Source organism: Lemur catta, chromosome 3 (genome assembly GCF_020740605.2).
Source record: "Lemur catta isolate mLemCat1 chromosome 3, mLemCat1.pri, whole genome shotgun sequence".
NCBI lineage: Eukaryota > Metazoa > Chordata > Mammalia > Primates > Lemuridae > Lemur > Lemur catta.
The window spans coordinates 85,419,722-85,434,580 of NC_059130.1; the positions used below are offsets into that span (position 1 = coordinate 85,419,722).

The following is a 14,859-nucleotide window of genomic DNA, read 5'->3' on the forward strand; positions in this document are numbered from 1 at the left end:
GCACTTCCCACTCCTCGGGAGATAATCGGACGCGTGACCGTTTAACGAGCGTCTGGAGGAAACGCCACACAAGGAGGAGAGGAAGCGGAGGCCCTGCAGCCCCGAGGGCCGGGAGCCCGGCATTCCGGCGCTGCGCCGCAGAGCGCCGCTGATCCCTCCAGCGCCCCTGCCCCCGGTCAGCCCCTCCTCCTGCGGCGGCGGGCAGAAGAGGGTGGAGCGGCCTGACTCCCACAGCCAATGAAAGCAGCGGATTCCTGGTCCGATCCCCGGCGCGGCTCGCCATTGGTCGCCGCCCGGGTCTCGGCCCACCGAACCTTGGCGACCCAAGCCAATCGGGAGGCGGCGGGCGATTCCCCAGGCTGCTTAGGCGGCGGTGGCAGGCGACCGGAGCGGGCGGCGGTGGCAGGCGACCGGAGCCCTCGGCCCTCCCCGCGCGGCGCGGCACCATGGAGCCCGCCGTGTCGCTGGCCGTGTGCGCGCTGCTCTTCCTGCTCTGGGTGCGCCTGAAGGGGCTGGAGTTCGTGCTCATCCACCAGCGCTGGGTATTCGTGTGCCTCTTCCTCCTGCCACTCTCGCTTATCTTCGACATCTACTACTACGTGCGCGCCTGGGTGGTGTTCAAGCTCAGCAGCGCGCCGCGCCTGCACGAGCAGCGCGTGCGGGACATCCAGAAGCAGGTGAGGGCGCCGGGCGCGGCCGGGGCCCAGGCACGCTGGCTCCGGGAGACGCAGCGTGCGCGTGGATAGCGGTACGCCGGCGGCGAAGGGAGGTGCGGTGCAGCGGAAAGCCAGGACTTCACCGAGGAGCTGGCGTTGGAGGGGGACTGGAACGAAACAAAAATGTGATGGGGGGGCTCTGGGGAGTTAACAGAATAAGCAAAGGCAGTGGGGAGCAAAACATTGCTCTGATGTTTATGGAGTGCCCACTGCGCGCAGGGCACCTGCGGGGCTGTAAGGAATCCTAAGACAGGGGAAGGTGTGCAACACTCAGGTAACTCTCACCAGACCCAAGCGTTTTGGAGGAGGAAAGGCTTCCGGGAGGTGGAGCTGGGTCTAGAGATTGGAAAATTGGGTAAATGATTGGGGGAAGGTGTGTCAGGTGAGAGCGAAGGCTGAGAAGAGGGAAAGTGCAGGGACGACAGGATGGGGAGAAGGTTGGAAAGTCTATTTGGAGCTAGGTTGGAGAGAGGCCTCGATCCCAGGTTCGAGTTTGGAGTTTATTTTGTAGCAGCAAGGTGCTTTCGCTGCGTTTAGCATGGAGAACTAAAGCAAGAAAGTAGAATCCCAAGGGAAGAGCCTCACAGCCGCTGGTGATGGAGGGCTCACTCCTGGACAAAGGTAGTCGGTCCATCTCCCAGTACCTCTGACATCCTCCCTGTGCCAGCACCCACAGAGCCCGTGACCCTGCTGCATCTCACAGAGGAACCTCCACATCCAGGGCTGGCATGGGCGTGGGGCTGGGCAGTCTCTTGGCTCCCTCTACCCTCCTTATGTTCCTCTCTTACTGGCATCAGGTTGCAGAGAGCTTCTGTTTCCTGCAGCCACCCTCCAGTAAGTGTAGCAGCCTCCATATTCTGTTTGCTCTGCTCTGGGTGCTGCGGGCAAGAACGGGAAGATGGATGCAGAGAGACATTCTTGTGAGAGAGAAGCCCGTGGGCCCGGTGGGAGAATGCAGACTCTGGAAGCACGTTGCCCTGCTGCCCTGGGTTTTGCTGGCCACAGTCACACAGCTCCAGAGCCCTGCCTACCCTCCCTCCCCAACTTCACTCTCTTTCCTAGCTCTTTCCACAAGTTCAGATTCTCCACCTACCTGCACATCTCCTCCATCAGACTGTGAGCTCCTGCAAGGCGGGGACTGTTATCTGACTCACCTCTGACCCATGGGGCTTGCTCAAAGCAGCCTAGTGAGTGCTTATTAACCTAAACTAAACCAAAGGCCTCACTGTGGGCAGGCAGACATGGGGCCCAGCTGGAGTAGCCCACTGCCCTGGCCTGCCATGTGCCACACCCTGTCCCATTGATGTCCATTATTTCTAATCCTCACAGCAACCCTGGGAGGTCTTGCACCTGTTTTACAAATGGGAAAAAAAATTGAGGTTCAAATTGAGTTATGTGCCCAGAATGATGTAGCTGGTAAATGGGGCTAAAGCCCAGGATATCTTAATCTCAGAGCCCAAACTCCAACATTTCTTCTTTCCCATGCTTCTCCCCACCCAAAATCCTGTAGGTCTGGTTCTACAACACCTGGCTTGTTGTAATAGCTGTCTGATGAGTTGCCCCTTTTCTGGGCCCACCTAACCTCTCTTTGGCCTGCACATAGTCATCGGGTACCTGCCCAAAATCTTGATTGGCTCCCATCCGGATCCAATCCAATCAGTGTTTCAGGCTTCATGGCTTCCACATTCACTTCATGTGGCCCACTGTCCAGCTTAAATGCAGCAGCACCCCTAATCCACTCCCTCCCAGCTGTGTTTGTATCAAGTCCTGGGGCTACAGAGTAGGGCAAGGACAAGACCTGGTTGGTCAGGTAATTCCACCTTTCATCCTTTCACTCCCAGCTTGCAGGAATGTCTTCCTCAATACCTGCCCTTTCCCGCAAAGTCCTTCCCCATGTTGAGCTGTTTGTCCGGCCAGCTCCAGTGCAGCCTCCTCCAGGAGGCCTGACCAGTATTCGGTAGGATTTTTGGTTGCAAGTTAAAGAAGCTAAATTCAAACATGCTTGAGCAAAGGGGGACTTTACTGGCCCAGGTTCTGATAAGTCCAGTAGTAAAACTGGCCCAGGCATGGCTATATCAGGACCCCCTCTTCCCCATCTCCATCTTTCCATCCATCTGCCATCTCTTGGCTCTGTTTTCCTCTGGGTTGACTTCATTCCTGGGAGACTGTCTCCCTGTGGAGGCCCCAACAGTTTCTGGCTTATATCCAACCAGCTTAGAAACCCCAGGAAAGAGAGAGTGCCTCTCCTGGAACTGGTGTCATTGGCTTGAGTTGGGTCATAGGTCCATCCCTGAACCTGTGACCAGGACGATAGAATCAGACCTCAGTTGTGCACCCACCTCCTGGGGCGTGGGAGTAGTATTAGCCTCACTGGACCAAAGGAAGTTGGCATTGTTAGAAGCAGATGAAGAGGAAATGGATGGTGGCAGGTCAGAACAACAGATATCTACCTCCCCTGCTCTTATCCATCTCAACAGGAAAGGAGCACTGTGTTCCTGATGGGCTTGTCATCCCTGGGCCATTTATTCTGTGTGTTTTGTGCTCTGGTCACTTAGAGGTTTTGCAAAAGCTGTTCCTTCCATTGGCTTGGTGGACCTTTCCTCCCCCTTCTCTCCCCCAAAGTGATACATGAATTAACATGTGTGAATGCTTAGAACAGGGCTTGGCACATAATAAGCCTCAATTAAGTGTCAGCTCTTACTCTGTGGAGTATTACTACAAGCGCATCTGTCCTCCCAGGCCTGAAGTCATACAGTCCTGGCTGTGAATCTGGGCTCTGCATTCACCAGTTGTGTGACATTGGCCAAGTTATTTTGCTTCTGAGTTGTCTCATCTGCAAAAGGGTGTCATCCTAACTCCCTGGGATTATTTTGAGAATTAAACAGGACAGTGTGCAATAGGTGCCTAGCAGGGTGTGGACACCCAGTAAATGGTACATTCTTATAATTGCTATTATTACCATTATAAAACCTTTTCTGAACTTCCCAGTTAGAGTTAATATTTTCAAAACACTTTGATCCTGTATTCTAGCTCTTTCTTCATTCTGCCTTGTGGTATAGCAACATGTTGGCTTTTCTGCCGGCCTCACTAGCCAGGGAGGTGCCAGAGGGCAGGGCCAGCAGGCCTTTGTTTCCATCATGCCATTCCTTCCAGTGCCTGGACAGAGGCATCCTTCCCAGCTCCCTCTCCCTGAAAGCAGAGCTGCAAGCTGCTCTGGGGATCCCAGTGGGGCCAGCTCAGCCTCTGTCCCCTGGTTGCAGGTGCGGGAATGGAAGGAACAGGGCAGCAAGACCTTCATGTGCACAGGGCGCCCTGGCTGGCTCACCATCTCACTGCGGGTCGGGAAGTACAAGAAGACACACAAAAACATCATGATCAACCTGATGGACATTCTGGAGGTGGACACCGAGAAACAGGTGAGAGCGTCACTGTTCCCTGGTTCTGGAGCACCGCCCCCGGTGCAGGTGACTCAGGGAGATGATTTTAGCCAACGGCATGCCAGAGTGAACAGGACCAAGGCCCGTGGTCATCACATGAGGCTCTGTCCACCATTGCTGTCCTCTAAAGCCTCACAGCCACCAGGGGGAGATGGGTCATAGCCCCATCTCACAAGAGAGCAAACTGAGAGCTCAGGGAGACCCTTTGGTTGTCTGCAGTTCCACAGGAAGTCAGGGATGGGGGGGATCATGGGCACAAATGAGAGGCAAAAGGAAACCCAATTACCCATCCTGGTAAGGAAACTTGCTGGTGAAAAATGGGCTATTCTGAAGGTGGCTGGCAGGTGTGGGCCTTGTTACAAGCTTCCTGGAGATCCTCTTGTTTAATAGCCTTAGGAATGTGCATAGTCTTTGGCCCATCTAGTAATTAACTACTTCTTGAAACCTGGTGTAAGGAGAAAGGAAATAGGCTTCAGTGTAATTAAAGAGCCAACACAGATTATATCACAGCTTTATCTCTAATGAACAACACATACCCAATAATCGGGGAGTCGTTAAGTATGGTGTATCTGCTTTCTGTCACTGTGAATTAGTTTGGATCTAGAGTTCTATATAACTGGGATCATACAGTACTCTTTTTTTGTCTAGCTTCTTTCACTCAGCATAATTATTTTGAGATTCATCCGTGTTGATGCATGTGTCAATAGTGCATTCTGTTTCACTGCTGAGGAGTGTTCCATTGTGTGGATACATCGCAGTTTATCCATTCCCTGCTGATGGACAGTTTGGCTGTTTCCAATTTGGGGTCTATTACAAATAAAGTGGACAGTCTGTGTGTGGACATATGCTTTCCTCTCTCTTGGGCAAGTACTTAGGAGTGGAATGACTAGATCATATGGTAGGTGTACATTTAACTTGTTAAGAAACTGCTAAATTGGTTTTCAAAAGTGTGAGCGTTTTAGTTGTTGCATATCATCATAAACTTGGCATGGTTAGTCTTCTTAGTTTTAGCCATTCCAATAGGTGTGTAGTAGTTTCTCATTGTGGTTTTGATTTGCATTTCCCTAATAACTAATGATTATGCACATTTCGTGTGCATACTTGCCATTTATATATCTGAAAACAAGTCCTTCAGCAGAGAAATGATTTGCAAATATTTTCTCATAGTCTGTGGCTTGTCTTTTGAAAACCAAAAGTTCTTAATAAGTCCAAGTTATTAATTTCTTCTTTTACACATGGTGTTTTTGATGCCTTATTTAAGAAATCCTTGCCTGATCCAATGTCACAAAGGTTTTCTTCTAGGTTTTCTTCAAGTTGTTCCACAGCTCAGCTCACTGAGGCACTGTTCACTTTTAAAATTCTTTTTTCTCTCTCTGTTTCATTTTGGATAATTTCTGTTGCTGTGTATTTAAGTTCACTAATCTTTTCTTCTACAATTTCTAATTTGCTGTTAGTCCCATCCAGTGTGTCTTTCATTTTAGACTTTGTGGTTTTCATTTCTAGAAGTTTGATTTGGGCCTTTTTAATATGTTTTTAATGCCTCTATTTAAATTTTTGAATATATAGAATATAGTTATAACAACTATTTGATGTTCCTGTTTGCTAATTCTAACATCTGTGTCAGTGCTGGTCTGTTTTCCTTGATTGATTTTTCTTCTCATTATGGGTCAAATTTTCCTGCCTCTTTGCATGTCTGGTAAACTTTGATTGGATTGTGACGTTGAGACATTCTGGCATTTTTACCTTGTTGGGTGCTGAGTGTTTTTGTATTCCTGTATTTTTGACTTTTGTTCTAGGAGGCAGCTAAGTTATTTGGAATGGTTTGATCTGTTCGGTCTTGATTGTTTTAGGTGAGACCAGGACAGCATTTAATCTCAGGTTAATTATTTCCTACTGCTGAGGCAAGAGCGTCCTGAGTACTAGAAAAATCATGAGGTTTTTCCAGTCTGACTTATGGGCACTGACACTGTCTCCTGCCCTGTGTGAGCCCCTGGTGCTATTACCTGTTACCTTCTCTGGTGGTTTTTTCCCCTGACTTCAGCCTCAGATAATAGCCTCATGTATGTGCACCAACCAGTACTTAATTGAATATTCAAGGGACACCCTTTGCAGGTTGCTGAAGTTTTCTCTCTGTGCAACTCTGTCCTCTCCAGTACTCTGTCCTACATACTCTACTCACCTTGCTCTTCTGGGGCTTTCATCTCTGTCTCCTCAACTCGGGGAGCCTGTGGGCTGCACCCAGGTTCCCCTTCCTGCACGCCTAACTGTAGGCAGTTAGCTGGGCATCCATAGAGCTCACCTTGTTTGTCTCCTGCCTCTCAGGGATCACTCACTTTGACTGCTTATGTCCCCTGTAGTGAAAACTCTTGTTTCATATATTTTGTCTGGGGTTTTTTGTGTGTTTTTTTCCATTTCAGGCAGCAGGATAAATCTGGTCCCTGTTGCTCTATCTCAGCTAGAAGTAGAAGTCCATGGGATGGCATATTAATGTGTGCTTTCAAAAATCATGTTTTCCAAGAATATTTAATGTTAAGGGGTGTGATGGTCATAGTATAGTGTTAAATTTTAAAAAGGCAAGACAGAAAATCGTGTGTTTGAGTGTGTTGTATTAAAACAGAAAATAGCAATATAGATATGTATGAAAAAAACAAAGTAAATACATTCTAGTATTAACATTGTAACTCTGAAAAACTAGGATGGATGATTTTTGTTTTCTTCTTCATTTTTGCTGTATCTTCCAAGTAAATGAGTATTTCTTCTGTAGTCTAGAAAAAAATAAACTAAGCATTAAATGTAAAGATATTTGAAGGGATGAGGTTAAACACTAGCTAACTCAGAGCTAGAAATTGCACTCGCTGTAATCAAAGGCAGGGTAGTGTTCTAGAAAGAGCCTGTAAAGACTGTATAGGAATCCCTGCGTTGAGTGTTTGGGAAGGTTTGAGATGACACCTTCTGTGTGCAGCAGTCCCCTCCTAGGCCTGGCAGCCTCCTTGTGACCCAGGGTCTCTTCTGTTCTGTCAACAGATTGTCCGTGTGGAGCCCCTGGTGTCCATGGGTCAGGTGACCGCCCTGCTGACCTCCATTGGCTGGACCCTGCCTGTGTTGCCTGAGCTCGATGACCTCACAGTGGGTGAGGACTCCATGTTAACGGGCAGGAGGAGTCAGGTGGTCCTAGGATCAGAGCCCTGGGCCTTGGCCACCTTCCATCTGGTCTAGGAATCACCGCTATTCCATCTGTGACAAAAGTTACCCTGTCTCTTATTTGCCTGCTCCGATGGCAGAGTGTTCACTGCCCACTGCTCTGTTTCTGAGCGGCTCAAGTTATCAGACAGCACTTTTTAATCTGTGGCTTGAATCTGCTCCCCTGTGTCCATTGCTCCAGTTCTGCCCTCGGGTATACACAGAATAAGCCTAATCGCTCTTTTCTGCCATAGGATTCACGGCCCCCAAAGTCTTTTCTTTTCCAGGGAAACACTTTCAGAACACGACTTAATGCCACCCCATCAACATGCCATTTCATTAAAGTCTTTCTTCGAATAAATGCATGCAGGTTTCTAGGTTGAGGTGGTCAGAGGTGAGGGTGCGAGCACCCTTGCCGGGGTCTGCCCATCCATCCCCTGCCTCTGAAGATGCCCTCCCCGTCTACGCCCCTCCTTCTCTCCTGCCCTCTAGCGTCACAGAGGTGGGAAATCTACCCTCAGTCAACAGCCCCATTTCTGCCAGCCTGTCACGCCTCTGTTGTACTAAGAGGCCCCCCAGCTCCAAACCACCCTCCACCCTGTACCCCACAGCACTCCCTGGCTAACAGGTGTGTCTCTGCAGGGGGCTTGATCATGGGCACAGGCATAGAGTCATCATCTCACAAGTATGGCCTATTCCAACACATCTGCACCGCCTACGAGCTGGTCCTGGCCGATGGCAGCTTTGTGCGATGCACGCCGGTGAGTTGAGAGGTGGGGACATCCGTGCCAGCCTGCTCTGGCTCTCTGGGGGTGCTTCATTTCAAAGACACCTATTCAGTCTGGATCTGTATCTATAATAATTTAAAAAATTTATGTAACCCCTTGTGTGTGTTTAGGCAGTGTTGTAAATGTTTTATATATACTAAGGCATTTGATCCTTCCACAACATTATGAGGTAGGTACTATTATATCCTCATTTTATATATAGGAAACTACAGCACAGAGAAGTTAATAACTTGCCCTAGGTCACACAGCTAGTAAATCCCACACAAGCTGGACTCTCGTAATCAGGCTCCCAGATCCTTGCCCTTAGCCATTCATTACACCATACTGACTCTCTGGAGAAAGTCAGGCCTCAGCATCAAAGCTCTTCATCAGATGTTATTAGGTACAGTCGTGTGTTACTTAATGACAAGGACATATTCTGAGAAATACAGCCTTAGGCAGTGTCATCATTGTGTGAACATCAGAGTGTGTTTACAGAAACCTAGATGGTGTAGCCTATTGCTCCTAGGCTGCACACCTGTGCAGCATGTTACTGTACTCTGAATACTGTAGGACTTGTAACACAATGGTATTTGTGTATCTAAACATATCTAAACATACAAAAGGTAAAGTAAAAATATGGTACAAAAGGTTTTAAAAATGGGGCCCGGGCATGATGGCTCACACCTATAATCCCAGCACTTTGGGAGGCAGAGATGGGAGGATTGCTGGAGGCCAGCAGTTCGAGATCAATCTGAGCAACATAGTAAGATTCTGTCTCTACAAAAGAAAATAAGATAAAAAATGGAACACCTGTATAGGGCACTTACAGTGTGGAATGGAGCTGGTAGGACTGGAAGTTTCTCTGAGTGAGTCAGTGAGTGAGTGTCAAGTGAATGTGAAGGCCTAGGACATCATAATACATTACTGTATACTTGATAAATACTATACACTTAGGCTACACTAAACTTATAAAAACTATTTTTCTTTCTTTAATAAATTAGTCTTAGCTTGCTGTAACTTTTTTACTTTATAAACTTTTTTATTTTTTTAACTCTTTTGTAATAACACTTAGCTTGAAACACAAATACATTGTATACCTGTACAAAAAATATTTTCTTTCTTTATATCTTTATTCTGAAAGCTTTTCTCTATTAAAACAATATTTTATTTTTTTGCTTTTTAAACTTTTTTGTTAAAAACTAAGACACCAACACACACGTGAGCCCAGGCCTACACAGGGTTAGGATCATCAATATCACTGTCTTCCACCTCCACTTCTTGTCGCACTGGCAAGTCTTCAGGGGTAGTAATACGCATGGAGCTGTCATCTCCTATGATAACAATGCCCTTTTCTAGAATACCTCCCAAGGGGCCTGCCTGAGGCTGTTTTACAGTTAACTTTTTTTTTTAATAAGTAGAAGGAGTACACTCTAAAATAACTATTAAAAGTACAGCATAGTAAATACATGAACCAGCAACATAGTCCTTTATTATCGTTATCAAGTATTATGTATTGTACATAATTGTATGTGCGATACTTTTATATGACTAGCAGTGCAGTAGGCTTGTTTACAGTAGCATCACCACACATGAGTAATTCGTTGTGCTGTGACCTTACGATGGCTATGACATCACAAGGCGACAGGAATTTTTCAGCTCCACTACTATAACCTGATGGGACCACCGTCATATGTGCGGTTCATCACTGACCAAAATGATATTGTGTGGTTGTCAACCCAACTAAGTAACAGAGAGGGGCTCTCTAAAAGAAAAGATATGTATTTGGAAATAGAGCATTGTAATGGGAATTCCCGTACCATGGTAAACTATGTGCATATTCAAAGAAGACAAAGGTTTTTAAAGGAAAAATTAGGAGAATTACATACTTGTTTTGAGATAATTATCCATGGCTACAAAGATCAATAACAAGAATGATGCCTCTCCAACCTTGGACAGATGTCCTTGCAGAAGTATTTTTTATGCAAGATTGCGATGGCCTTTGTGCAAGGTTGTGGTTTTTGTAGAGTCTTTTTTGTTAGCACAAACGTAAGTGTAGGGAGCGCCCTGACTTCATGGCCTTCCCCGGCTCTATTTATCAGGGTTTTCTTAGCAGTGATGCATCCATTTGAGTCTGACAACTTCACAGAGTGCATGACTATAACTAAAAGTGATTAATGGGGCAGTTTTGGAAAAATAAAGGACAATTCTACCACCCAAGCTGGGACACAAACATTTAAGGCATTTTATCTGAGGAGTGGAGCAGTATTGAAACTTTAAGCAACCTGAGATCTGTCCTGGCATGTGTCAGGAGCCCCTGGGATGGGAGGGACAGTCTGGTCCTTTTGAAGTGGATATTTCAGAGACCCACCACAATGGCTGCTGTAAACAAACTACCGCACTGCTAGTCTTGTGAAAGTGTTGCACATATAATTATGTACAGTACCTAATACTTGGTAATAAAGGACTGTGTTACTGGTTTATGTATTTACTATCCTATACTTTCAATCACTATTTTAGAGTGTACTCTTTCTACTTATTAAAAAAAAAAGTTAACTGGCCTCACAGAAGAAAGTCCAGGGAGGGACTCCCAGCTTGAGAGCTCTGATCCTGAACGAGAGAGATCTGTGTCAGGAGTGACATCAGCTCAGCACATTTCCCTGAACACGTGCCTGGGCCCTGTCTTCTAAGGAGACAAACATTTGTGCCTTAGCCCTTCTCTGAGGCCCAAGTTCCTGACCTGACAAATGTCAGGAGGAGTAAGTAGGTGTGCAAGGCTGTATGGGAACCTCCTCGAGTAGAGCCGGGCACAGAGCAGGTGCCACGTAATTACTGCCATGATCCGAACAGTGTGATTAGCTGGTGGCCAAGAATGGGGGTTGGTGAGTCCAGTTCTGCTGTTCCAGAGGCTTCTGCCGGCCTGCTGCAGGGCTTCCTGCTCCACTCCTCTCCCTGCTGCATCCACCATGCCCACCACCAAGGGGGTGCAGGTTTAGCAGAGACTGCACAGCGCTGTCCTCTTGGTAAAGGCAAGAAAAGGCTGGACATTTTCAAAAAGAGCTTTATTCTAACCAAAGCTTTATTAGAATTAGAATGGCCAAAGGAAAAGTCAGTTGTCTGTCTCAGAGACAGATGTCAAAACAAGAAAATGATGAAGTTAGGTACAGGTTTCTGGAGCCAGAAGAGGTGTTGTAGGAAGAACGCTAGATCAGGGGTTAGATGATCTTGTGTGAACCCCAGCGTGGGCTGGCTTTCTGGGAAGCCTTGGGTGAGTCGTGTTGCCTCTTGGAAACTCACTTTCCTTACCTGTCATAAGTGGGTGTTAATGCTCTCCCTGGGCCTTGTAGGGGGTGGGTCCCACAAGCTAATGGACCGGGAAAGGCTTTGTAAATTTTAGTAATCGCCCAGAAAGGAGGCATCTTAATGTTCCCTGGCTACCCTGACTCAGAGTAAGGGTTCAGCCCTTTTTTAGCCTGGCCTTGGACCCCTGCTCCTTAGTCCCCCATTGTGGGTCTTTGGGCAGTGCTGGTCATGGCTCCTTCCTGGGTGGCCTCTGGTTCAGGGGCTGTGCCCAGGTGGAAGCGGGAGGATGCTCTCTCGGTGAGCGCCCCTGAGACAGAGGGCAATATTAGGTAAATGTCATGTGGAAGCTGCAGAAAGGAAACTAAAGCCCAGAAAGCAGTTTGTAGAGTTCACTGCTTGGGTTTACACAAGATAGCGACAGATCAGGGATTTAGCCAGGCCCTGGTTCTTTGCTCCCACGACGTGGGGTCCAGGGCTCCAGCTCTCAACATGTGTCAATTCTGTCCCTCAGACCGAAAACTCAGACCTGTTCTACGCTGTGCCCTGGTCCTGTGGGACCCTGGGCTTCCTGGTGGCTGCTGAGATCCGCATCATCCCTGCCAAGAAGTATGTCAAGCTGCGGTTTGAGCCGGTGCGGGGCCTGGAGGCCATCTGTGAAAAATTCACCCAAGAGTCCCAGCGGCCGGAGAACCACTTCATTGAAGGGCTGCTCTACTCCCTGGATGAGGCTGTCATCATGACGGGTGTCATGACAGACGAGGCAGAGCCCAGCAAGGTAGGCCGGGGATGAGGAAGGCCTGGCGGGGGTGGGGCGGGGACTGAGCCCATTGCCCCACCCAGGCCCTGGCAGCCAGCTGTTCGAGGCTGCTCCCTGGCCAGCCCACCTGGGTACAGGCAACAGGATCTCCCGTCAGAGACTGGGACAGTGACAGAAGCTTCCATTTACTCTGCCCCTGCCACCGGCCAGGGACGTGCTGGTCTTTTGATAGATGTAATCTTTGGTGCCCACAGCAAACCCCATTTCATAGACGAGGAACCAAGGCTCCAAGAGCTAACGTAAACTTCCACGAGGTGATGAAGCCAAGCTCTGGGTAGCTGATTTGATGCTTCAGAATCCGGATTGACACTCCTTCCCCTTACACTGTGTAATTGTTAATAGTTTTTCTCCATTTAGAAAGGATTTGTGCTTATTATAAGAGACGTGGAAGGTATAAACAAAGGGAAAGAAAAGCCTCCAGCTGTGAACATGACCCCAAACCAGCTGTTGCTAATGTGTTTGGTGTGCAGTCGGCCCTCCACATCCGTGGGTTCAGCCAAGCACAGATTGAAAATATTCAGTGGGGAGAAATGGATGATTGTGTCTGTGCTGAACATGGACAGACTTTTTTCCTTGCAATTATTTCCTCAACAATACAGTATAATAACCATTACAGAGCCTGTACATTGTATTAGGTATTATAAGTAATCTAGTAGTGGCTCAAAGTGTACAGGAGGGTGTGTGTAGCTTATATACAAATACTGTGCCATTTTACATAAGGGACTGAGCCTCCTCGGATTTGGGGAGGTCGGGGAACCAATCCCCCATGGACACTGGGAGAAAACTTTATTTCCTCTTTTTCTGTGCATAGATTTTTAAGTTTTTAAATTACAAAAGAAGTGCTGGCTCTGTGGCTTAGGCGGTTAAAGCGCCTGTCTAGTAAATTACAAAAGTAGTATATAACAATGTTGAAATACATAAAGAAAAGGTTAAAGTGCATCTCTTTCCACCCAGGGTAACCACTTGTAACAGTTTAGTGTGCATCCTTTGAGACCCATTTCTGTGTGTGTGTACGTGTGTGGGCCCTCGTTTCATTCTATCATATCCCACCGTTGCATGTAAATAGCTGGCCTAACTCATCACTTACTGATGAACATTCATGTCGCTCAACTTGTTTTGCTCTAACAAATAAGATTGCATTGAAGATTGAAGATTCTCTTCTACCCATCCTTGCCATTTTGTACAAACATTTGTGTAGGGTCGAGTGAAAAACAGAATTTCTGACCCAAGGCTTTGAGCACATTAACTATTGATAGATACAACTAAACAGCCCTCCAGGAGAGCCGTACATATACCTGCTCGCAGGGGCGGCATGCGAGAACGCCTTTTCCCCTGCGTTCTTGCCAGCACTGGATAGTATCACTCTTTCATTTTTGCCAATCTGATAGGGTTAAAAATAGTATCTCGTTTTATTTTGCAGTTCTTGGATCACTTGTGAAGTTGAGCATCTCTTTGCAGAGTTTTTTGGTTGGTTTGTCTTTAGATGTGATCACCTGTTCAAATGTGTCTTGTTTAGTGTGATAAGTGTTTCTCCATGTCGTTACATTGCCTCCATAAAGTAGAATTAGTAGATCAAAGGACAGACATCTCTTAAGGCTCCTAAGGCTCTTATCTATACCTATGTACTTAAAACATTTTAAAATTGGAAATGGCTAGAAAATCATCTGGTACAACCCCCTCTCCATATAAGGAAAAGGGGCCCAGGGAGGGAAAGAGACTCCTGAGGACACACAGCGAGGACAGAGCAGATTTAAATTCGGTCTCTGATTCCTGGTTCAGCGTCAGCTCCCTACTTATCAGCCCCGAGAACTTAGCATCATCCACAAACATTGCTTCCTGTGGGACACTGTTGAGTGCTGGGGGACGGGGTCCTGGAGCAGTGGTGGCAGCAGCCCTGAACACTGAGTCCAAGTACTCGGGCCCTGGCTCTGCTTGACCTGGGCCAAAGCCTAGTCACCGTGTGTCATCTAGCACTGGTCACCTAGCAAGGACGTCTAGACCAGAGGTCTGCTCTAAGGTGTTGCGTTAGAGGCTGTCAGCAGTAGTAAGGCCAAGGGAGGGTCCCAGGGGAGTCACCACCCCCACTGTACCCAAAACTGCTCTTCTATCATCCATTTGATGTATCCGATGCCACCTAAGGTTATGTTTGAGCGGAGGGTTTGTACAGATTTTAAAATGCTTGAACACATGACTTGATTCCCTTGTTTCCCAAGGAGAAAACCGAGGCCCAGAGGCTCTCCTGGCACCAGTGGCAGAGGGGCTGGGCTCCAAGGCCATAGATATTTGCCGGGTGCCCCAAAGAGTAAGACCCTGAGACCCAGTGGGAACAGAGCTGGGACAGGAGAGTGGTAGATGCCACAAGACGTGTGGATGTGTTATTTTAGGAGCATTCCTTGCGAACATCCCTGTTTGGAACGCTGCTCAGCGCTTTGTCCATATGTGCCAAGTCCTTGAGGGGCCCTCTGCAGGCACTGGCCACTGGCCCAGCGCGACCCTGGGAGGAGGCAGCCTGTCCCCATTGTACAGGGCAGGCCCAGAGACAGGAAGTGGCGCTATCAAGCTGTGAGGGCTGGACTGGGGCTCATTCGGCTACCTGGCCGCCTCAGCTGGCCCGTGCCCGGAAGAGACGCACATCTGGG

General features: G+C 47.8%; 1 protein-coding gene across 1 annotated transcript in view; it reads left to right on the forward strand.

Moving 5' to 3' along the window:
• The first annotated feature begins 313 nt into the window (after positions 1–313).
• Positions 314–14,859, forward strand: part of DHCR24 (24-dehydrocholesterol reductase) — a 29,697-nt gene continuing 15,151 nt past the window's right edge. Inside the window, exons 1-5 of the mRNA XM_045547935.1 lie at positions 314–677; positions 3,977–4,132; positions 7,178–7,283; positions 7,976–8,094; positions 11,915–12,178. Of these exons, the coding sequence (XP_045403891.1) occupies positions 447–677; positions 3,977–4,132; positions 7,178–7,283; positions 7,976–8,094; positions 11,915–12,178 (876 nt within the window). The 5' untranslated portion in view covers positions 314–446. The remainder of the gene's footprint in view (positions 678–3,976; positions 4,133–7,177; positions 7,284–7,975; positions 8,095–11,914; positions 12,179–14,859) is intronic.